Source organism: Herpailurus yagouaroundi, unplaced genomic scaffold (assembly GCF_014898765.1).
Source record: "Herpailurus yagouaroundi ecotype Mexico unplaced genomic scaffold, PumYag 428, whole genome shotgun sequence".
Lineage (NCBI taxonomy): Eukaryota > Metazoa > Chordata > Mammalia > Carnivora > Felidae > Herpailurus > Herpailurus yagouaroundi.
The window spans coordinates 941,863-965,397 of NW_024412645.1; the positions used below are offsets into that span (position 1 = coordinate 941,863).

The 23,535-nt window shown below is 44.9% G+C and overlaps 2 protein-coding genes and 1 long non-coding RNA gene across 5 annotated transcripts in view; 1 reads left to right on the forward strand and 2 right to left on the reverse strand.

Annotated features, from left to right (window-relative positions):
• LIMK2 (LIM domain kinase 2) overlaps positions 1 to 2,637 on the reverse strand; it is a 59,418-nt gene extending 56,781 nt beyond the window's left edge. The window contains exon 1 of one of the 2 annotated variants that reach the window (XM_040464052.1): positions 2,501 to 2,637. Coding sequence is in view for 1 of the 2 variants with exons in the window: in XM_040464047.1 (XP_040319981.1) it covers positions 2,501 to 2,516 (16 nt within the window). In the remaining variant the exon portion in view is untranslated. The remainder of the gene's footprint in view (positions 1 to 2,500) is intronic. The other variant, XM_040464047.1, reaches the window with a different exon arrangement.
• A 208-nt stretch (positions 2,638 to 2,845) lies between these two features.
• Positions 2,846 to 9,389, forward strand: LOC121022673 (uncharacterized). The gene is made up of 3 exons (XR_005787043.1): positions 2,846 to 2,959; positions 3,765 to 3,903; positions 9,279 to 9,389. It is a non-coding gene; the product is annotated as an uncharacterized LOC121022673 (long non-coding RNA).
• RNF185 (ring finger protein 185) overlaps positions 7,177 to 23,535 on the reverse strand; it is a 38,278-nt gene continuing 21,919 nt past the window's right edge. The window contains exons 2-7 of one of the 2 annotated variants that reach the window (XM_040464060.1): positions 20,624 to 20,860; positions 18,012 to 18,030; positions 16,265 to 16,377; positions 14,811 to 14,865; positions 11,615 to 11,732; positions 7,177 to 9,670 (exon numbers count right to left, since the gene is read on the reverse strand). In XM_040464060.1, coding sequence (XP_040319994.1) covers positions 9,573 to 9,670; positions 11,615 to 11,732; positions 14,811 to 14,865; positions 16,265 to 16,377; positions 18,012 to 18,030; positions 20,624 to 20,799 — 579 coding nt within the window. In that variant the 5' untranslated portion in view covers positions 20,800 to 20,860 and the 3' untranslated portion in view covers positions 7,177 to 9,572. The remainder of the gene's footprint in view (positions 9,671 to 11,614; positions 11,733 to 14,810; positions 14,866 to 16,264; positions 16,378 to 18,011; positions 18,031 to 20,623; positions 20,861 to 23,535) is intronic. The other variant, XM_040464059.1, reaches the window with a different exon arrangement.

The window sequence follows — 23,535 nt, forward strand, 5'->3', positions numbered from 1 at the left end:
TGTCTCAAGTAGCCTGGAAAATTGGAAAGAGCACTGGAGGAGAAATCCTAGTTTAGTCCTGACTCTACCATTAGTTGAGTGACCCTAGACAAATCCATTTTTCTCCCTGGGCCTCAGTTTCTTCATACATGAAACAAGGAGAGTAACATTATCAAGTCTCTCCTGGCTCTAGCATCTGTTAAAATTTATAAGAGGTAAAACTTGGCCCAGCCCAGCGCCTTAGACATCACAGTACTCAGTAAATATTTGGTTTCTTTGTTGTTGATTCTCCCGTTACACAGGAATCTGAGTTGTCTTGGAACAGTTCGGACAGAACAAGGAAAAGTTTAAGCCCCACTTCCTTCTGACTCCACAGGATAATCTCATTCTAATGTTTGTGATAATAAAGAATTCTGGTGTTTGTGAGAGGATAAAGCACTGAATTTGAAGTTGGAAAATATGAATTCTCATCACCGCCATTTACTTGGCCGTACAACCTTGAACAAGTCATTTCTGAGCCTTAGTCTCCCCATCCATAAAAAAAGGCATATTGGCCTACTCACAGCTCTTCATAGGCACCTTTTAATGCTGCTCCATCACCTGGAATGTTCTTTGCCCTTTCTTTGCTGGACTTACTCTCTACTTATTCTCAAGGATCAGCATAAACTTGCTTTTTAAAGGAAAAGTGTCTTCTTGCCACTCTCCTCACCCCTGGTGTACTCTTACAGCACTTACTTCCACTGTTTATCTCAAATTATTATAGCATTTATTTCTATTATTACCTCAATTATTTACTATCCGTCTCTAAGGCTGTATCCACCACAAAGGCAAGGACTGTATCCATTTTGTTCATCATTATACTACTCAGTGCTTGCATAAGCACAAAAGTATCCCACAGATATTCTTATGGACAAATGTCTAAACTAATACACCTAGACACTTTAATGCCTCTACAAAGCTTTTTGGTTCACTCAGAGAAATCTAATAAACACTTATTGCACTCTAAGATCTTTTACAAGTTTCTGAGAATCAAGGTTCAAGACAGGTAACTGACATACATGGAGGTTAGAAAAAAAAGTCACTGGAAATCATTTGAACTGAAAAACTCCGGAAGCTTAAAAAAAAAAAAATCAGAGAGAAAGGGACAAGGAACATTTTTACTCCTAGTCTTCTCCAGAAGCCTATTATCCAGAATGAAGAGAAAAATCCCAAGCTTCCATGGTAAGGAAATGACCCACTGGTGGCCTGGTCCTTGTATTCAGGATGGAGGAAGTGACTGTCCACAGGCTGAAAGCCAGGAAATGGGGGCAGATATCCAAGACAGCCTCCCTCCTCCACCATTCCCTTCTGTCACCTCTAGAAAGCTTCTGGATGCTGACCCTGGTCGACCTAGAGGCTGGGCCTCCCACACAGGTGGCTGGGAAACAGAGGCAACAGAAAGGAGGACAGGCCAGGAGGGCAGGAAGCTGCAGGGTAGTGTGTGAGGTGACCGAGAGGGGACTGTAGGCTCAGCTAATCTAACTCTGAAGCTACCCTTTACCTTTGGACAACCCTTCGCTCTAAGAGGTGTTTGGCCACATTCTTCTCCTGTCTCAGAGAGGCCAAGGGAAGACCCAGCTCCCATGGAGGGTCCAGAACCCGAAGTGGCCTACCTTCCCCAGGAAGAATGCTTCACTCTCTCCCTAACCCCTAATCCGTGTCCTAAACCCCAAGGGAGCCCACACTCCCAGCTTCCTGCAAAGAGCCCTAAGACCTGCCTAAGATCACAGGCACCAAGATACCCGTGAGACGCCCTGGATCCGGTCAGAAGTCACAACTATCCTCATTTCCCACAGAAAACCCAGAACCCAGGGTAACTCTCCATTCCCATATAACTGGCCCAAACCCTGAGAATCCCTTCCTTACTCTCCATATTCCACAAAGCCCTCACTCCAAGAGAACTCAGGCCCCAGCTTTCTTAGAAAGAATTTTATTTTTTTTTAAGTTTTGATTTATTTATTTTGAGTGAGAGAGAGAGAGAGAGAGAGAGAGAGAGAATATGAGAATATGAATCCCGAGCAGGCTCGGCACAGTCAGCGCAGAGCTCAATGCGGGGCTCAAACTTCCCAACCGTGAGAACATGACTTGAGCCAAAACCCAAAGTCGGAGGCTTAACCGACTGCGCCACCCAGGCGCCCCCTTAGAAAGTTTTCATTTGGGGACCTGCGGCCGCCAGATTCACAAAAAAAAGCTGGTTCCCTCACAGAGCCCAGCATCCCTTCCTCGAGGGACCTCAACCCTCAGCAGCCCAACCCGCATATCCCTTGCATCCTTCTGTCTTCGGCCCCCCAATTCCCGAAGCCCCACAACCTCCGAGTCCTCGGGGAGCGTTGTGCTCACTTCCCCAGTTCTCCTGCTAAAGTGCCGGGGTCCATGGGGGTCCACTCAGCCCGAAACTCCCAAGGCTGCCAGCTCCCTTCAGGCGTCCTGGGCCCAGGCTTCCAAGATAACGGCGGAACAGAACGGCGCGGCCCTTCCTTACCCGACTGCGCGGCCATGGTTCCGGGGACGCGGAAATGGGGAGGAGGTGGTGGGGACTACAGCAACTCCTCTCAACTCTCGCAGCCGTCTCAGGCGCGGGAGGATCGCGGCCCCCGGCGCAAGCTGGATGCACCGCCTACGGCGCCCGGGGAGGACCAAACCGCACCTGGCACGGGGGCCCGCCCGCCGACGCCCCGCCCCGCTGACGCCAGGCCACGCCCCCCGACTCCGGCTCTGTGGGGGCCCTGGTGCCTCCCAGAGAGAGCGACGCCTTTTGTTGAGTGCCTGAGCTGGTAAGGGTGATTGTCCGCGGCCGTGAGGTGGTTTGTCAGCATAGTCCCCGGGACTCCTGGGAGGTCTCAACAGGAGATCCTCAGCCCATTTTACAGATGGGGGCAGCTGAGGACCCGAGGAAAGAAGTTCTATTACCTCAAAATGGCTCAGCTCACTAGGAGCAGAGGTGAGATGGGACCCCAGGTCGCCTAACTCCCAGGCAAAAGCTCTTTCTAGTAGAGTGTTTAGGACCAAGAATATGAATATGGAGGGGCGCCTGTCTGGCTCAGTCATTAGAGCATTCCATTCTTGATCTTGGGGTTGTAAATTCGAGCTCCGTGTTGAGTGTAGAGATTGCTTAAAAATAAAAATCTTAAAAAAAAAAAAAAAAAAAGGAATATGAATATGGAGAAGCTACTCCACAAATAACTTTGGGGATTTAGAGTGGACTTTTCTTAGGCTTCCAGCTCAAAGAAGCCACTTATCTGCCCCACTGTGAGTAAGCTGGCACTTAGTAGATAATCTCTAGGTCAAAGATGGTGTGAAGGTGGTGCAACCAGCATTCTAGGGGCAGATTCTTATCGGGGCCAAACAGGTATATAAATAAATGCAGCACACCAGATCTTCCAAATTTTCAAGACAAGCCCAAACTCCAGGTATTTAGGTGAATTTTCCCACTTTTTAAAATGTTGGTAACAGTCAGAAATTCTAAAAATGCCACGTAGACTAAAGGGAACACACTTGTAGACTGGATTTGCTCTGCTGGCTCTTCTTTGTGGAGGAGAGAGCCCTGGACAAGGAGTCAGAACAGCAGGCTGGTTCCTGGCAGCTGCTAGCTGGCTGAGGGGCCTTGAGAACCACTTTCTTTCACTGGGTTTGGGAGGGAATTGGGGTCCTCTATGTGACAAAGGGTGGGCTGCATCAGCAGGACCCTGCAGTCCTTCCCATCTGATTCTCCTGTGATGCGTGTTTGGCGACTGTCATTTCCTTAGACTGGATTTAGGTCATGGGAAGTGTTCAAATGACCAGGAAGAGGCAGGAATGGGGCCCAAGGAAATGGATCATGACACCCCCGCTAAAGACAAAGTTCAACTCTGCTGCTGTCTGGCTCCAGCACTCCAATAAGCAAAGGTGGGCACAATTCTCTTTTCTTCCTGACCTGTGTAATCCAAATAGGAAGCAGGTCAGATGTTTCTCCTCTGGGTGTGGCAGGTGGCTCCTGAAATCCTGAGTATAGAGAAAGTGCTGAGGGGGTGGGGGAGGGGATGTGCCTGACTTACAGTAATTCCTGGGAACCCTCCAGCGGTTGGCTTTACAGTTTCTGAAGAATTTCTGGTCTGATTATAGCAACTACAGGATTGTGTGTTGAATTAAAGTGGCAGGGATCCAGGGGACTCTGACAAGCCACCTCATGGTAGGCAAAAAGGGAGCAGGGATTTTATTCAGCCTACACATGCAAAGAGGTAATGCTGTATTTTGCCAGGCACACAGGCACTGGAAGCTTTGGAACCAAGACCCCTGTTTGTCTTCCCTCTCCCTCAGCCCCACAGCAAGGCACCCAGGTCTGTCTTTTCTCCCTCCTTACCCTCTCTCTTTCCACTTCTTTCCCACCTCCAGCCTCATGGTGTTCACTAGCAGGGAGTAGGGGGATAACCAACTCCCCCAAGTTCCTTACAGGGAAGTTTAGGTAACTCTTGAGAAATGCAAATTGAAATGTAAAGAAAGAAAATAGCAATCTGTAGAAATGTATAACCAAAAGATATCTTTCCAGTATAGGCCCAAAGAATATTCCAAGATCACTTGTGAACTCCAGGGGGATTTCTGGAAGACAGAAAATCCTGGGTAGGGAGAAGATGTGAGTTTCTAGCACCCAAGTCACCCGTTCACACTTTGATTACCCCACCATAGTTTGGTCAGTCCCTAAGGCCAGATCCTGCTGACTGACAATCAACTCTTTGGACCTATAGAAATGAGAACCTGGACACTGAAAAACACCTGAAGGTTCTGACTCTGCCATCCTGAGGGAACGGGTCTACTGATTCCCAGCTATACCTTCTGATTGTCACTTACACTTTCATCAAATTGATCCTGTCTTTGGCCTCTAGTCTCTCCACTCCTAGAATCAGTCCCATCCAAGAGCAACTGATTAATCCTCCAGAATTATGTGTCTGCTCAAAAACCTTCAATAGCTCCCTGTTGCCAACAAAACAAAGGCTAAACCAGGCCCTCATGAGTGAACTACATCTCACTTTGCAGGCTTTTCTCCTACTCCCTTCACTCCAGAACTGTTTTTCCAGAATACATTCTGCCCTTGTACCACTCTACCATTTCCCTCCGTGTTCTTTGTAATTTTGTTGCCCCTTTCTACCTATTCTAGTTTCTAAATGCTTAACACATTATCTTCAATTATATCATTTTGCAAACCCTGTGAACTAATCTAAATCTGCACTGATACAATAGCCATTAGCACATGTGGCTATGTAAGTTAAAATGAAATAGGGCGCCTGGGTGGCGCAGTCGGTTAAGCGTCCGACTTCAGCCAGGTCACGATCTCACGGTCCGTGAGTTTGAGCCCCGCGTCGGGCTCTGGGCTGATGGCTCAGAGCCTGGAGCCTGTTTCCGATTCTGTGTCTCCCTCTCTCTCTGCCCCTCCCCCGTTCATGCTCTGTCTCTCTCTGTCCCAAAAATAAATAAACGTTGAAAAAAAAAATTAAAGTTAAAATGAAATAGAACTTAAAATTAAGTTCCTCCGTCCACTAGCCACATTTCATGTGCTTGCTAGCCACATGTGCCTAGTGGTTACTGTGTTGGACAGTCCAGATAGAGAACATCTCCATCATGACAGAAAGTCCTGTTTTAGACAATGATCAGTAAGGATTGCTAACATCACAAAAAGGGACTGCCAGGCATCATGTGCCTCATGAAATGATGCAACAAGAGGTATATAGTACCATTTATGACATAGTCTTACTAAATACCCAAGCCTGAACCTGGTCAAGCTTCTGGATTTAACAATTTACAGGAAATACAAGAGTAAGAGGAGCTTATTAACACCACAGTGATGCAAAACTTCAGCAAAACTGAAGCTGTGGGAAACTCAATAGGATAAATGACAGATAAACTGCGGGGTGCCTGGGTGGTTCAGTTGGTTAAGTATCCGACTTCGGCTCAGGTCATGATCTCACAGTTCATGGGTTTCAGCCCTGTGTTGGGCTCTGTGTTGACAACTCAGAGCCTGGAGCCTGCTTCAGATTCTATGTCTCCCGCTCTCTCTGCTCCTCCCCCACTTGCACTATGTCTCGCTTTCAAAGATAAATAAACCTTAAATTAAAAAAAAACATGTAAACTGTAAAAGTAAGAAAAGAGGAACCTATGGATGTAATAAGAGACTTAGGAGACCTCCAATAGCAAGATATGGATCTGATTTGGATCTTAATGCAAGCAAACTGAACAAAAAAGTTGAGACAACTAGGAAAATTTGATCAATGATTGGATATATGATGACATTAAGGAATTATTGTTAATTTTTTCAGGTACATAAAATAGTATTTTGGTTGTTTTTGAAAATCCTTATCATTGAGATGCATATTTGAAATACTTCATAGATGGCATAGGACTAGGATTTGCTTCAAAATAGTCCAGGCAAGAGAAAGGGAGCAGTATGAGGGTGGGGACAAAACAGGATTGGACAGGAATTGATGGTTATTGGGGTTGGGTCATAGGTATGTAGAGGCTTTACTGTCCTATTCTACTTCAGTGCATGTTTTGTTTTCCATCTCTTACTGGGCTTATGAGTTCTTGGAGATCCCTGATCTTTGCATTTCCTACCATATCTTAGTGCTGTTCAACTTGATTAAAGCCTTAGGTCAAAGTGGAAGAGAGGGAGAAAAGAGACCTTTTCAGAGGGATGACCTTGTAGCTCTATTGTGTGTGTGTGTGGGGGGGGGGGGGGAGCCTGAGGTGAGGCCAGGTTTGTAACCTATCTTCCATCTCATACTCTGCCACTGAGGAACCTTAGGGAGCTGTACATCCACTGCTCCAGGTAGAGGGCTTGGCCAGGGTCCCATCTGCCCTGTTGCAGAGCATGTGAATAACCTGTGATTGTCCTCAAGGTTCTGATTGTCCACAAGCTAAGCTCCATTGTGGTAGCCTTAAGCTTAGGAATTCCATACACTTGTCAGGACTAGGGCTGTCAGGTTACATCTTGGGTAGGACTGTATATGCAGCCAGTCCTCTAGCCTGTGCTTGTCATCCCTAATTGTCGATGGCTGCCTGAAGACTGCTCCTCATTGTGACAGTCCCACGTATGCAGAAGTGTTTCCCAGAGGCCAAATCAGTGTGATCACTCCCCAACCCATTCACGCTCCCCCCCCCCCCCACCAGTTACACAGACAAGTCCACAGCTCACAGTAATGTAAAACCATTTGTTTAATTCTAAATCAAATCACTTTCACAACAGTGAAAATTAGTGACTGGTCAAGATGTGCCACTTTACATGGTGTCATTTTCTGACTGTGGTCGGGACCTGGTCCTAATCCACAAAGGTGGCAGGGGTGGGGGGGTGGGGGGGGCGGGCTGGACGCCAACATAGAAAACACACAAAAGAAACGAAAACTGCCTTGGCAGAGGGGCAAGGTGGTGAGCCTGCAGAGGGGTGGTGGGAAGGGGGTTTCCTGTTGGGGCTGAGCCAGCAGTCCCAAGTTGGCTCTCCTGCCCCAGCTCCCAGTAGAGGGTGAGTGGGGGGCCTAGAAGGTTCAAAATCAAAGGGTACATGGCCAACCTGCCTTGGCTCACAGGTTCCTGGGATGCCTTTGCTGGTGGAGTTCTCCTGGGCTCACTCTACTTCATCAAAGAGTCCCAATAATTTGTCTTCCTACCCACAACCCTTTCTTTTTTAACTTTTCTTCTGGAAACCCATTTCTGTTGGGCCCATCTATCTGAAGTCCTCTCTCTCACCACTAGGTGGGGCTACTGCACTGAGCGATCTCACCAATTCACTTGTGCTAAGAGGTTGGGGTCCCTCTGACTTTTGGGATTTCCAGGAGGTGATAAAAAGAGCACTCTTGAGTGCGTATCCCAAGAATGTTTAAAATCCATCAGGGACACTGTAAAGCTGGTAGCTTAGTCCTACCAAATGGATTCGGCAAATGAACCACCTTTTCAACACTTAACGTTTTGTCTGATTAAACACTGAACTCTGGCATTGACAGGTACAGAAGGGAAGGGGTGGGGGCTGTGGACAGGAGAGGAGGACTTCCCCTGTCTTCCTCAAGGTCTTGGTTTCCACATGCTATGCAGAGCCACAGCTGGAAAAAAGCACTAGGTGGGGCTTTCTACCACTTATTGGCTATGGCTAGGGGTGAGCCAGGAGCAATGTGGACTGGTAAAGTGACAGAGAGGCCCCCAGAGGAAGTCCATCTTCCACGACCCCTGGGATCTCCTGGAAGAGGCTGAGTTTCTAGGAAAAGGCCTGACCAGGAGAGTGAGAACCATTCCACAAGTGAACTGTCCTCCTGCCTGGAACCACTCCCTCAATCAGATTCTGAGGAAAAAGTTTGTGAACTAGAAAAACAAGTCAAGGGCTTGGGAAAATGATTCCCCTGGAACTTTCCTGGGGAAAACCACACCATGTCATCATGCTGAGGCTCTCTAGGCCCTGCTGTCTGGCATTAAAAATCATCAAGGGTTGCCTGCTCCATAGTTGCATGATTCCCTGGTTTTAGTACACATACAAGGAGTTTTCAGGGGTATCCACCAAGCCATACCCAAATCAGGGTCATATGCGGATCTCCCCACTCCTGCTTCTTCATAAAGGACAATTTGGCTTCTGGGGAAGATGGTCTTCAACATGCGCTGACTTGACAAAGCCCCCAGTTCCCGTTGGGTGGGTCTGAGAGGACGCACTTGGAGCTTTTGTAGGCTTGGGGAAAGGGCTGCTTGTTCAGTTCCTACATCAGAGCTCCAAATCCCATCAGAGTACCAATGGCAGGTCTTTCCTGATGCGTAGTCCTGGCTTCAGCAGCAGTCTCGGCTGTGTGTCCTCTGGCAGAGAGGCGCAGATGCACGTATTTTTGGGGGGAGAGAGGATGGGAAATCTGTGAGTGAAACCACATGTCTCTGGGGATAATACACACCAGGAAACCAGGAGGTCATTCAAGCCACTCTCTGCAGCCAGAGACTGAGCATGGCCTAGAGCCAATAAAAGATCTTTGGCTCTCTGGTGAATTCATGAAGTGACTCCAGCTTTAGATGCTGCAATTATGATCTTTAGAGGACAGCAATTTCTTGCATTTCTGCTAAGGAGGAGGAAGAAATAGAACACAGCAGCACTGGGATCTGGAGCCTCACTATATGGGGAGTCCCACTGATTTTGGAAGCCACTTACCAAGGGGTATTTAAAGAGATGAAAGAAAGTTTCTATTTGGTTCATCCCTTTGTTTTTGTAATATTAAATTCAGGTGAAATTGTACTGACAATTTCTCTTTTCCTGCCTCTTCCCTGTGCAGAGTCAGGACCTGCTAAGCTGGTTGGAACAGGACTTCATGGTGTAACTCATGAGAGACGACTCAATGCCAAAGACTGAGGTTACAGCAGGGTGTTTACAGCAGTGGCCATACTCCAGAGTCCTTGACAACAGGTCTTGAGTCCCAAAGCTCTGATGGAGAAGCAAAACTCCTTGATGTGTTACTGACCCCACCGATTCCAGGGGTCAGGATTAGCCAGGGAGCCAAACATCGAGAGTGGGTGTGGCATGTCACCAGTCCAGAGGCCCTGCCGTGGATATAGGCTGGGACCCAGCATTAGGCAATCAACAGCCAGAACATGATCACCAGGGCCACAAACAGGAAGAGGCGTGATAGGAACTGCTCATCCACATACTGGGGTGTTCCAGGGACAGCTGGAGAGAAAGGAGGGAGAAGAGAGGCTGTCAGAACACTGCAGCTGTGAGCACTGCCTGTCTGGGCCAGAATTGAGAACATCAATCTTCATCTCTTTAGAACAGAACTCTGCACACTAAAAAGATTTCCAAACCCCAAATAACATCGGGCAAAACAAAACTTGAATTATGAAGATATGTGGAATAATATAACAATGAGGACAAGGTCTCCAATTTATCCTAAGAGAGTCTGGTCTGCAGATGTACATAAAACAGGAAGCTCTTAGAGGAAACAATAAAAGAAAAGCTGCTGTTAAGCCTCTTCTGTGTGCTAAGTGTTTTGTACACACACCTTGCTGGGTATTATTATTCCCATTTTGTGTAAGTAGAAACTGAAGCACAGGTATGAGGTGACCTGCCCAAGATCACAAAGTTCACAAGTTAGTGGCAGAGCCCCAGTCATGCTCTCAGCCTCTCTGCATGCTGCCTTGAGTCACAGAGTCTCTAGATTCTGGCACTGTTGAGCATGGAGGGGTCTTAGCCCCCCACAGAGTGCCTTCCTTTTCTAGAGGATAGAACTAGGGCCCAGACAAGGCAAAATGGCTGGTCTCTTCCATCACACAGCAAACTAGGGACAGAACTGGGCCTCCACTCCTCCCTGCTTTGAGAAAAGCTATGTAGGGCTCCCTGTCCAGACTTTGGGGGAATGAGTGTATGAAAACCAATCCAGGATGGGCAAACATATCAAACATGATAAAGGAAAACTGTGATTGTAGCATAGGGATAAAGTGATCTCTGGATCAGTCTAGTCTGGCTATAGAGCTCTCTTTAACTGAGAAACCCAGGTTGAGCCCTGGACCAAGAAGGGAAGGAAGCTGCCAAGCAGGTTCTTACTGCCTCTACAGGGCCCTGTCCCTCCTTCAGGGAAGGGTACACCCTGCCCTGTGGGGTCTCCTTCCTTTGAGAAAATATGTAAATGAAGGAGAAACCTTTGAGGTGAAGGAGGTACAAAGGGCATTTCAAGATTTCTTGATGCTATACTATTCCCCAGACAGGTGCTCTGATGATTCATGCAGGCAGGCAGTCAACAAAGACTTACTGATTGCCTGCTATATGCCAAGCATCAGGGTAAAGGCCAAAGAAAACTGGGATGACCCAGGAGTAGGTTTCTGTCCCTAAGAGCATAAGCTTCTGGCCAGGAACCACACACTGGTTCCTTCTGCAAATACACTGAGTCCATCACAAATGAGGCTCCAATAAGTACAAGCAGAATTCAACCAACTTCAGCACCTCTGCAGATTCCATGGTAAGGATCTTGGCTCTGGTGTCAGATTGGGATAAAGTACAGGGTACCCATCTTGCTGCCTAGTTCTACATGGAATGCAGCTGGTACCTTTAAGCTGGCTGGAAAGAGAAAGGTAGTGGCAGGTAACAGACCTAGAAAGAGTTATCAAGGGGATGGGACTTGGGACCAGCCCCATGTGTATCCTGAGGGAAGCTGGACAGAGATGCCAGAGAATAGAGAGGCTCTGAATCCTGGTGGGTTGCCTCACTCTTCCCTGCCCCCAAATGGTGAAAGTGGGGGATACGTGAACAGGATGAGGCTTTTCTTCAGCTAGGTATACTAGGCATTATTTTATTCTTTTTCAATTTATAGGCACATAGTATGTCTTGGGAAACATACTGAGCATTTTCTGATTTGTGAAACGGAGCTAGCTAACTGCACACCCATCCCACAGGTGTACACAGGCTTGTGGTGAGGATCCCCTGGGTTTGTGATGGCAAATATTTTGAACATGCCTAATATTTGACGGGTGTGCAATATCATTATGACTACCAGTAATCTGGAAAGAGTTCACATTTTGAAAAGCCTAAACTTCCAAGCAGTGACAATTATCTGTAATCTTCATACTAATGAATTCCAAGGAGCCTCCAAGCAGGATTACCAAGGAGATAGGGTCTTACCTGGAGGAGGCCGCCCATCATTTATATTAAATGCTGTGGCAAATATCCCAAAGGGAAATGCCCCAATTCCAAAAGACATCTGGAAGCCACCATCTCCAAATCCAAATCCTTGAAATCCCTGTGTGGAAGAAGTGCAATTCAGAAGAACAAATACATTTCTCCTGCACCTGTCAAACATGTCACCTGCAGGTGGCACCTGCCTTTCCTCCCTATCCTCTGCCACCTGTTTGCAAAGGGGGAGGGACATCTTTTCCTCCCATCTAGACCCCAAGGCAGAGGAACCCTGAGGTTCCCCTAAGGAACCCTGGTCCCGTTAGCCTTCAAGGAGTCCCAGCCAAGGAGTTGTGAATGCCAGAAAGGCCTGGTCCTGGTCCAAAGTAAAACAGTCTGCTGATGCAAGTCAGGGTTCTTAGAGCGCCAGTTTTTTCCCCAGAATCCCACACTAGTCAGTAAAATTTTCTACATGCTTTATAATAGCAAAATTGGCAACAATCCGTACACACACATTATTGGTAATAGCAAAAAAGTGCAACCCTAATTAACAGACAATGGAGGTCATGATCAAAATCTTGACACATGCTCTCTAAAGACCATTATGTTGATAGTGCAGCAACACAGAGAAGCTCTTGTGACCAAGTTATCAAACAAAACTGAACACTATGGTCACAAGTACATGACAACATGTAGGTATGTGAACAAGATACAGGTAAGTATTTTCCCTCAAAATTTTCTTTTAATATTTTTACAAAGAATTTTAAAAAATGTAAAATACTTTTTCTGATTACAAAAGTATATATGCTTGTTATAAGAAACTTATACATTAGAAGAATAGTGGACATAGAAAGTCAGAGGTCTCTTCATTCACCATTTCAAGGCCATGCTCTCTCCAATAAACACTGTTACCAGTTTGGTGTATTATCCTCAGCTTTCCCCCCATAACATGTTCTACACTACATCGTCTTTCATATGAAAAGACTCAGTAAAGGGGCACCTAGGTGGCTCAGTCGGTTAAGCATATGACTTTGGCTCAGGTCATGATCTCATGGCTTGTGAGTTCAAGCCCTACGTCAGGCTCTGTGCTGACAGCTCAGAGCCTGGAGCCTGCTTCGGATTCTGTGTCTTCCTCCCTTTCCCCCTCCTTTGCTTGTGCTCTGTCTCTCTCTCTCTCTCAAAAATAAATAAACTTTAAAAAAAAAAAAAAGATTCAGTAAGAATTACAACACTGTGAATAAGCAACCCATTTTTTACCTTGACCAAGGTTGCACAGCTTGTAAAAGGGGTAGAGTTTAGACTGGAAACTAGGTCAATATGATCTGAAAACCCATGCTCTTAATTATTGTGCACACCTTACAAAAATTTTCTCTCCTCCCCCACATCCCTGGGTAGATCCTTAGAACAAATGATTAAAAAATAATAAGAAAATTTACTGGGTCAACTGCTCTCCACAAAGAGCTCACTGGCCTTCATTTGTGAGTCTTTTGCAAGTTATGAAAGTGGCTGTTCCTTATCCCATACCGAGCAGCCTGGCATCCAGCTCCAAACTTCTTGCTGGGTGGCACTACCTATAAAACCTAACAGCAGATAAACTAAGAGAACAAATCTACAGAGAAGAAAAACAACCAGTTTTCCATCTCCTCAGTATAGAAATGCCTCCTATTCAGACCCAGCATGGTTGAGTCTGAGGGCTCCTGGGACCGAGGCTGCCTTACCCAGAAAAGTGCAACTGTTTAATCAGGAACTACCACTTCATTGAGTGCAATCTCGAGGACTGACCTTCTGGCCTCCCTTTTAGCAACATCTATACAATCCCCTAAGTCCTTACATTTGGTGGGTATATGTTCTTGGGGCAAAGTAGACAAAAAGCATCACTGGTGGCTGTGGGTGCTTGTATATGCTGGAGGTGTGCACCACAGTAATTAAGGCCAGGGCCTCTGGCTTCCTGAGGTTAGGAGCCAAAGTTCTGCTGAGAAACAGAGCCTGGAAAGGTTAAGGTGATATTACATGGTAGTCACGGGGTAGCGCTAGGTCAGTATGTCCAACAACCTATGATCCTAATTCTTTTGGAGAAATGAAAAACTCTTGTGAGGACCAAATTATCAGACAAAACTGAACACTATGGTCACAAGTATGCTCAGGACAATATGCTGGTAGGTGGACAAGATATAGATAAGTATTTTCCCTCAAAATGTTTCTTTTAATATTTTAATTTAGAGAAATAAAAATATACTTTTTTGGGGTTCTGGTAGTATGGATAAGTATTTTGCTTTTAAAATTTCTTTAGGGGTGCCTGGGTGGCTCAGTCCGTTAAGCATCCGACTTCAGGCTCAGGTCATGATCCCACCGTTTAGGAGTTCGGCCCCGGGTCAGGCTCTGTGCTGACACTCAGAGCCTGGAACCTGCTTCGGATTCTGTGTATCCCTCTCTTTCTGCCCCTCCTCAGCTGCACTCTCTCTCTCTCAAAAATAAACATTTTTTAAAAATTAAAAAAAATAACATTTAATATTTTAACTGAAAATTTTAACACTAACATCAGATTTAAATGAGCAAATTTTTTGAGCTAGTGATTCTTCTATGAATTTGTCCTGGTAAAATAACCACAAATCTGCTAAAAAATGTATCTATAAGTTCATCAGAGTATTTTTAAAATAAAAAAAAGAAAACAATTCAATGTTCAACAAAGGATCAAATAATGTTAAGTTCATACAACTAAATACTAAACAGCCTTTAAATAAAATATTACTGACATGTAAAATCTCAAGATACATCGTTAAAAGTCTCCCCCTCTGATATAAACTCCGTAAGTTTATCTCTGCTATGTTCACTGATCTATCACCAATGCCTAGAATAATGCCCAGCATAGAGAAGGCACTCAGAATGAATGAAATTTTAAAAAGAGTTACAGGAGCAAAATACTGTAAAAAAATAATAAAATATATGTATACATAATATATCTATAAATACATGCACATAAAGAGATTTACAAAATTTATAGAACAATAGAAAATAGACCAAAATATTTCCAGCAGTTTTTTCTGGATGGTGTGATTTTAAGTGATTTTTTTCTTCTCTTTCTCCTTTATGTATTTTACAATTTTTCCTTTACTTTTATAATCAAGGAGAAAAAGTGTAGGGCCAAGATGGAAACTTCTAAAGCCATGAACTCATTTCTAGAGGCTTCTCCTAGAATGTTCCTCACCCCTCTGTTCTCTGGCTCTGGCCTCTGTCCTTGAGGACGGGGAGGGGTCTTCTCTCTGAAACAGAAACATTGTAAAATAAATATTATAAAATGTTTACAGCTGTTCCTTGAGTGGAGTGGGAGCTCTTCACCAACAGGGTAAGGTCCACTGTGCCTAGCATACGAACTTATGCCAAATTAAACCAAATCCTAACCTTCGTTCTACTTGCAATGGTTTTTTCAACCGTATAGAAAGCCAGGGAGAAAATTCACGTATAAGATGTTCACCATATTGCACTATAGCCTACTCCTCTCACAGAGAGCCTGGCTCAGACTGGTTATGAACGCTAGCCAGACACCCTCTCTGAACCTGTGTAGGGTTCAGAGGATAGGGGTCATGGATACTAAAAATCCCAAATCCAAACCAAAACAGAGCTGAGATTCAGGGTCTCTCTGATCTAGCCCTGTTAACTTCAGCTTTACCTCCCATTATTCCTTGGTAAGTACTCTGCACTATGCTTTTTGCTTCTGGGTTTAGTCCCTACCATCATTCATCCCCAAAATACTAGACTAAGGGTTTGCTACCCATTAGGCACTAGGCAGGATATGACCAATACTAAGCCTGTGACAAACCCTACTCTTAAGGTGCTTATGGTTTAAATGGGGGTACACCGATCACAATACAGCATGAGAAGGGACTTCTTGAATAGAGGTATCAACTACCTAGGGTGGAAGCATGGATGAGAGCAACTAATGTGGGGAAGAAGGATCACTTCAAGGAGGGGGTAACTTCAGGCCTGCTCATTAAAGACAGATAGAAATTACTTCAGGAGGAGGGTGTTGAGCAGGCCCAGGGAGGGCAGAAGAGGCAAAGGGAAAACAAATACAAAGGCTCATGAATGTGAAAGGGTAAGTTCCTTTAAGAGAGGTCCAGTATGTCTAGGTACAGGGTATGCTGGGGTGAGGTGGGTTAAGAGAAGGTAAGAGATACCGCTGGGGAACTTCGGGGTGTGTGAGTGCATACATGTGTGTGTATGCATGCACCAGACTGAGACCAGCTCTCAGAACTTGTGTCTGTAGGAAGATCCACACATACTTCAAACTCTGCAAACCTTTCCAGACCTCCTGTCTCCTCCTCCCTCTATACTTTATGTATCACTATTGCAGCAACCCCCTCCTTGCAAACTCTCCTGCTGGACACCCTGCTTCCAAAGCTGCTATTTCACAGCACTCTGCACACTTACAATTGTAATACCTTGTGTGCTGCCTAGCACACTGCCTGCCCACTGGCAGATGCTCAGTGTATTACAGTCCGGTGAGTGGCAACTTGGGCTTCCTCCCTTCCTGACAGACTGCCATCTGGATCCTAAGTGCCTCAAAACTGAGGGTAAGTACTTAATAAAGGGTGGGGCGAGAAGGTGCTGAATGGAAGAGAATTCCTGTCCAAAGTAAGGAGTGGGTGTAAGAGGCCTCACCTGGGGTCCTGCTGCCCAGTGCTGCCCCTGCCATAGAGGGGGATGACCTTATCTCGGCTGATGCCAGCTTTGCAAACTGGACACACCTGTCTGTTAGGTCTGGTCTCCAACCACTGCAATCAGGAAAGAAAAATGCATGAATGGCGCAAGAAGCCCACCTCAGAGCAGTCAGGGTCAGAACAATATGGACCAGAGGCCTCAAACTGGAAACACCAGCACCAGCAGGGAACACTTCAAGGAGCCCAACTCCTGATTCCTACTCCTGGCACTCAATAAATATCTACAGTGGTGAAATCAAAATTGCTTTTAAACACCATCATAAATTAAACAGGCTTCCTCATGCATCATGATCTCTAGTGGCTCCCAGCAATATAGCAGGAAGGAACTGCAAGCCTGGAGCTGTGTCAAGGAGTCTGACTGACCCAGCTGGTATAACGAGCTTTAAAATCTCTGCATTCCTCAGTAGACCAACTGTAAAAAATAAATTTTTCTCTCTGTGATTTCTCATTTTTACAGCATTTCCTCAACAACTTTGTATCCCAGGCATCAACATCTGAACATAACTTGGCCATTTTCTGGTGATTTACTATGTGCTAAAAGACAGACTTTGCTTATTATCTAAATTTGTTGTTTTTTAATGTACTTTCATTGATTTTTGCACTCAACTACTTCTTTCAATACTAAAAACACTAGAATTCTATTTTGGGTTTCCCAGGCTCTTTCACTAGTTGTAAAGCATTTTGCTTAACCTTCTCTAAAACAAATAAAAATGATAAGAACATATTATCTGTAGTGTCTTCGTAGACATTAAATAATTTAATACATATATATTTTCTCAGAATTTATCTTAGAACATAAATTGTATCTTTAGATCCAATGATATAAAGTTTATTATATAAATGTGAATCTAAGATTTTGGGGCCAAGGAGAAAGCATTTAGTGATTTTATATCCCACTTCCTTTATCTTACTGTTGAAAGCTTCAAAACTTATGTGTTATGTGCTCTTTATAAATTTACAGAAGACATGTTCTACCAGGTTCCTCTGGAGTCAGAATGCACAGCTCCGAACATAGTGGGAATCCCTCTCTTGTTTCTCCTGCTCCTTCCTCCTACCTGAATTCTGAGGCTCTAGAGGTCTGGAACTTCTGTCCTCCCCCAATGTTCCCAAGCCACCTACTACTATGGGGTTCTGCCAACAACCATGGGGACAGTCAGCACACAGTAATCATCCACAGCCAGTTGTAAATGCCAGGCCCTGCTCTGCCTCACCAAGCATGTGGCTGGGTCTTGGTGAATACTTACTAACTGGTTTTCATAATCATCTGAAGCTAGGAAAACAGATTTTCTCCCCTCTCACAAAAGCTCTCTGTTGAGACCAAAAAAATTTCCCTCTTTTTAACATTTTCATAGTTGATATGTAGGAAATACTTTTTGTAGAGGCCAAATCTCAAAAATAAACACCTAACATACTATCAAATCCAACCCAATCTACAGATGGAAAATTGTGAATCAGAGAGGTGGTGGCCTGCCAAGGCCACAAAGGCCATCGGTACAGTCAGGACCATCCCAGGTACTCCACTGACCCCTTCATTGGTAGGCAGATGTATAAAGAGGGTTGGGGCTAAAGCAAGCAAATGAACCCACAAACAGGGGAGATTGCACCTTCTGACGGTAGTCTCCTGAGACTAGGGGTGTCTTGTGCAACCATAGCTGATGAAAGACAAAGTAAAATGAAATGCATCTTACCTGATGTAAACATGGCCAACTGCCAGAGTCCCCAGGGCACCAGTCATCAAGGAGAAAGAGAATGGGGGTAAAGAGAGAAAAAATGCTTTCATTAGCAGAGACACTAGGGTGGGAGGAGTTTAAAACTGGGACACAAGGTGGAACTGTGGAGTACTGCAATCCCACCGAGTGTCTGTGGGGAATCACTAGTATCAGAAATTAGAAAAGATTGGGCTAAAATCACAGGAAAAATGAGGCAATACAGACAAGACCCCAGTCTCTACCCTTGGGATCCTACTTGTGAAGGACCTCCAGGTCCCAGACCATCCCAGACTCAGCTTCTCTACAAGTCAACCTTTGAGAGGTTGTGGAATCTGAAGGAATCCAATAAAAGCTAAAGACCCTTTATACAGAAAAAAATTCATGGAGGCATTCTCATATATACATGCATACCTAAGTCTCACAATGTGTGACTCTAAATCTGGTTTAACAAAATCCTCAGGCTGTCCTCAACCCTGAGTGCTCTGCTGGCAGGAGGTAGCTTATAAATTCAAATCTACTATAAAAACATCTTTAAGTAATAAAAAGCATGGGGATGCTGCTTGGCAGAAAGGGCTACCTTCAGCTTATATGAGCTGCACTACAATGAATTGCTGCCCAGTCTCTCATTTTTCAAATGAGGAAACCAAACTCAGAAACATGAAATGACTTACCTATGGCACCAGGACTAAAAAGTAAGCCTCCTGACTATTCTATCACCCAGCACTAGGTGCAAAACAAGACATTTACAGAATTGAAGGAAAAGTTACTCTAACTCCAGATTTTTCACTTTTTCTCTCTTGATTCATTCATCCAACTAACAAATATCCACTGTACACCTATGAGCCAGGAGAGTGGAAAATGTGGACATGGTTTCTGTCCCTCATAAAACATGACTCCTCTAGCCGAGTAAAATTTGGACTCAGAGGATAATTCCTTTCCCAGTTCCTGAACCAGTTTAGCCTCACAATCCAGATATGCAATCTCACTGGATATAACAGACACATCTGACATCTGACTCCCACATTAACCTTGCAGTACCATTCCAAACTGAGCCCAAGGCACCTCAAATCATGGCAGATCTCCCCTAGCAACTTCCCTTAAAGGCTGTGGGGGAGAAGTGAAAGTAACTTTCCTTTAGGGGAAAGTTCAGAATTATAACAAAGATGGTGATCACTTCCATTTATTAAGCAACTATTGTGTGCCAGGCTGTGGCTGACAAGCTTTTCATTTATTAATATTACTGGAGGGTCATATTAACCTATGACAAAGTATAATTATCTCTTCATTGCCAGAGAGGCATTCATTCATTCAGAGAAAACTGAAGTACAGAGAGGCTGGTAGATTTGTTCAGGGACAAACCACTCTAATTGGAAGCATCTGTTTCATTTTAGAGTCTGTGTTCTTTCCAATGGTACCTTCATTTAGTTCTTAATTATGACACTCATTTCAAGTCCTGGTTATATGATTCCCCAGAGAATATCCAATTTCTAGGAGACAATAGTTTCTGCATAAAACTTAATGATTAGGGCAAGAGCTACCAGAACAAAATCTGCCCCATTCTATTTATTCACCAATAAATTTATCTTTGTCACTGCTGCCAACTTAAACTCCCTTAAATACTGCTTAAACGTCCCTTTCTTCACACCACTTCCCTGCTCAAAAATATCCCACAGCTTTATGTCCTCAATCAAATCTGGGTTTGATAATCTGGCCCAACCCTCCCTTAACCACTCTTGTTTCCTAACACTTCTCAGCCTCCCATCCAGGGTGCTATTTGAGGTATACAGCAGCCTCGGGGTCTCAAGGTCTCACATCTAAGAGTGCATATGTCCATCCCTAGAAAATGCCTGCATTGGAGGGCACATATTCTTTGCCTTATCTGTCATTCTTACCCCTCCAGTTACTCCAATTCACTCTTCCAGGTCAAGTTCAAAATCAAGAGAGAAGAATAAAATCTCAATATCTACCCAGAATCTCAGAGCCAGGAGGGGCTTCTATAACGATGGAGGCCAGAATGAAACTAACCCTGCCACTTCATTTTGATACATGTAAAATATAGCAACAATTATTAGGATCATCTATTAGGATCAACACTAATACATAGTATTTACTGTGTGCCTCATGTTCTTCTAAGCTTTTTATGTATTTAGAGTCATTTGATGCTCACAAACAACCCTGTAAAATGAGACAGAGCATGTGTAAGCATCTTGCCCAAGGTCATCCAGTAGGAAAGTAGCAGAGTCAGGATTCAGAACAAGGAAGTCTGGTTCTACTGTCCTTGCTCATAACCACTGTACATACTGCTTCTTTGCTCAGCACAGCAAGTGGCACATAGTAACTGCTCACTAACTGGTGAGTGTTTTCATTTCAGAGGTGGGGGTACAGAGTCCAGAGTTGGGACATGATTTGCCCAAGGCCACTCAACTCATCAGCAACAGAACTGGCATAAGAACCCAGGCCTCCTGCTTCTTGGGCCTGATTGTATCAGGAGATCCAAAGTGGGTGGGAAACCCTTGTTCCAAAGCTGCCCAGGGCCACAGGCTTTCAAAACTTAGCAGTGTGTCTTCTGGGGTGGTGACAGGGATACTGACCAGAAGAGGTGGCCACACAGGCTGATGACGGCGTCCTTGGCTGTGTCCAGGCAGATGTTGCACTCGAAGGTGCTGTCCTGCCCTCCACTCTCACCAGCACCATTGCTGCTACCACTGGGCCCCCCTGCACTGGAGTTCTCAGGGGATGCAGAGGCCGAGGGCCCCTTGCTTGCCATCTTTGGCTGTCAGAAACGGAGTGAAGATTCTCCCCAGGAAAATCCTGAAAGACAGAGAGTCCTTGATTGCCCATTTCTACAGCCCACTCTCCCTAGATTCCATAGCAATACCTCCACTGTTTCTCAGTTCTGAAGTTCAGATTATGACTGGACCCCTAAACAGACTTTGCAGAGGCTACAGAGGATGACACTCATGGGGCACCACCCAGAGAACAATGACTCAGATACTTTCATGAACATGGACTAGAATGTACCACACAAATACACTGCACAAATACACAGCATCCTCCTTCCAGATGGTTCTCCAGAGGAACTGACAACCTTTCCCACATGACCCTACATTCTCCCAGGATAACCAATCCAGGTAACAAATATGTGCTCGATAAAACTGAATGTGCACAGGCTGTCCTTTAACTTTAGACTGCAACTATATTGGCGGGTGAATCGGGTTAGGCCAGAAAAGTTGTGACTGGTATATGCCAGAATATAAGTGTAACTGTGAAAGGTTAGGAAGCTAAGAAGAATCAGAAAGGCCATTCAGCCCAATGTCTTTGAAAATCTTTTGCATTCTGCCTTCTATCGGGTTAAAATACTATCTACTTTGGGGTGCCTGGGTGGCTCAGTCGGTTAAGCGTCCGACTTGGGCTCAGGTCATGATCTCGTGGTTTGTGGGTTCGAGCCCTGTGTTGGGCTCTGTGCTGACAGCTCAGAGCCTGGAGCCTGCTTCAGATTCTGTGTCTCCTCCTTTCTCTGCCCCTCCCATGCTCATGCTGTCTCTCTCTGTCCAAATAAACGTTTAAAAAGAATTTTTTAAAAATACTATCTACTTTATTTGGTCTAAATCTATCAACTCTTTAGACTCAATACATTAAAAAATTTTTTTTTAATGTTTATTTATTTTTGAGACAGAGAGAGACAGAGCATGAATGGGAGGGTCAGAGAGAGAGGGAGACACAGAATCTGAAACAGGCTCCGGGCTCCAAGCTGTCAGCACAGAGCCTGATGCGGGGCTCGAACCCATGGACCGCGAGATCATGACCTGGGCCGAAGTCGGACGCTCAACTGACTGAGCCACCCAGGCGCCCCTAGACTCAATACATTTAAAGAAGAGATTTATGTCACTGCTGTACATGGAAAACCAGTATTAGTTACCATAAGTGAAAGATAACTACAAACATAATGATAGAAAAGCTGTTTATCCACATACTGAGATCATCTGGCACATACAATGTGTTGGGCAAACTTGATCTGGTCCAATCTCTTTAGGAAACTGCACCCCAAGACCTGTCCTCTAACTGATGAATATGGAGCTAAGACCGGGACTCATGACACCCAGTCTGTATTCAAACCATTGTACCACCATAGATTAAGCTGGCCAACAAATGCTAGGAGAAAGACACTATTGTTCAACACTGCCTCCAAATAAGAGAACCTGCCAGAAGCTGAACACAAAGAAGGACAAAACCAACACCAACCATACCCAGAAATTCTGGGTATAGATTAAGAATCTGTCAAGAGCCTGGATCAGCCACCCTCACCACCCTAGAAATTCTAAGTAGGAGATGCTGGCTGGTAATCATAGCCAGAAAACCAGCAGCTTGGATGCTGACTTCAGTTGAGCCTCCAGCTTGCTAGGTGTTTTGGGAACCTCCTTTCTCCTCTGTGGCCAGTTTTTTCATCTGTAAACTGAGGCACTGGACTACACTGTCTCCTAGTTGTTTCCTTCCAGCTCTAAGACTGCCATCCCAGGTCATCTCATCCACTCTCTCCAAAGCAGGCAGCCCCACCACAAGTCTGGGACTCACCACTGGAGTACCAGAAGACTGTTCTGATTCCAGCTTCCAAAGTTCAAAGAGATGTAAACACCAAAAAGCCAGTCTTCTCAGACCAAGAAGCCTTCCTACACACCACCAACTTAGAACTCTAGACTCACAAGCACCCTCCTCACAATAGCAGCTCAGTGACTTGAGCAGGGAGAGGAAACCAGCTCACCACCACTTTTTCACATAGTTACATCATTTTACATAATGTCCCAGAAGGGCAGCTGGCTGCTGGCAGCACCAATGCCTCACTGGCCTCAGCTCCAAGTCCTTCCCCCTGACCCAGTGGTTCTTTCTCTCCATATACAAGTGTTCTCTCCTTCTTAGGATGGAGCGTGCTTCTGAGGGCCATGTTATGGCCTTCACATGTCGTTCCAGCTCAAGTACCTGACAGGTGTGAGTTTCTTTAAAATATATTTACCTTTTAAAATTAAGAACTATGTATACAGAAGTAGAAAGACAATCATAAAGTCAGGTTCACTGATCAATCTTAATGATAGTCTCCTGCTGTGATGCAATAGGAAGTACATATCACCAACAACGAAGCACTCTTAATACATAGACTCTAATCATATCTCTAAAATAAATTACCCACTTACAGAAAATATGGGGCATAGATGCATGTGTTTAACAACTCCAGGAGGATGCAATCAGCAAATCCAGAATGTGGGACCTTTCATAGGGCAAATAATCCAAGTTCTCCAAAAAATAAATAGCATAAGTGGGGCGTGGAATTCTAGATTGAAACTTGAGACATATCTGCCACTGGAACTGTGTGGATCTCACTGGAACCAGGTTCAAACAAACCAACTGTAAAAAGACATTTGTGAGATGACTGTGAAAAATTAGATTTAGGCTGGATATTAGTGGTATTAAGGAATTATTATTAATTTTATTGAGTATGATGGTATTGCAT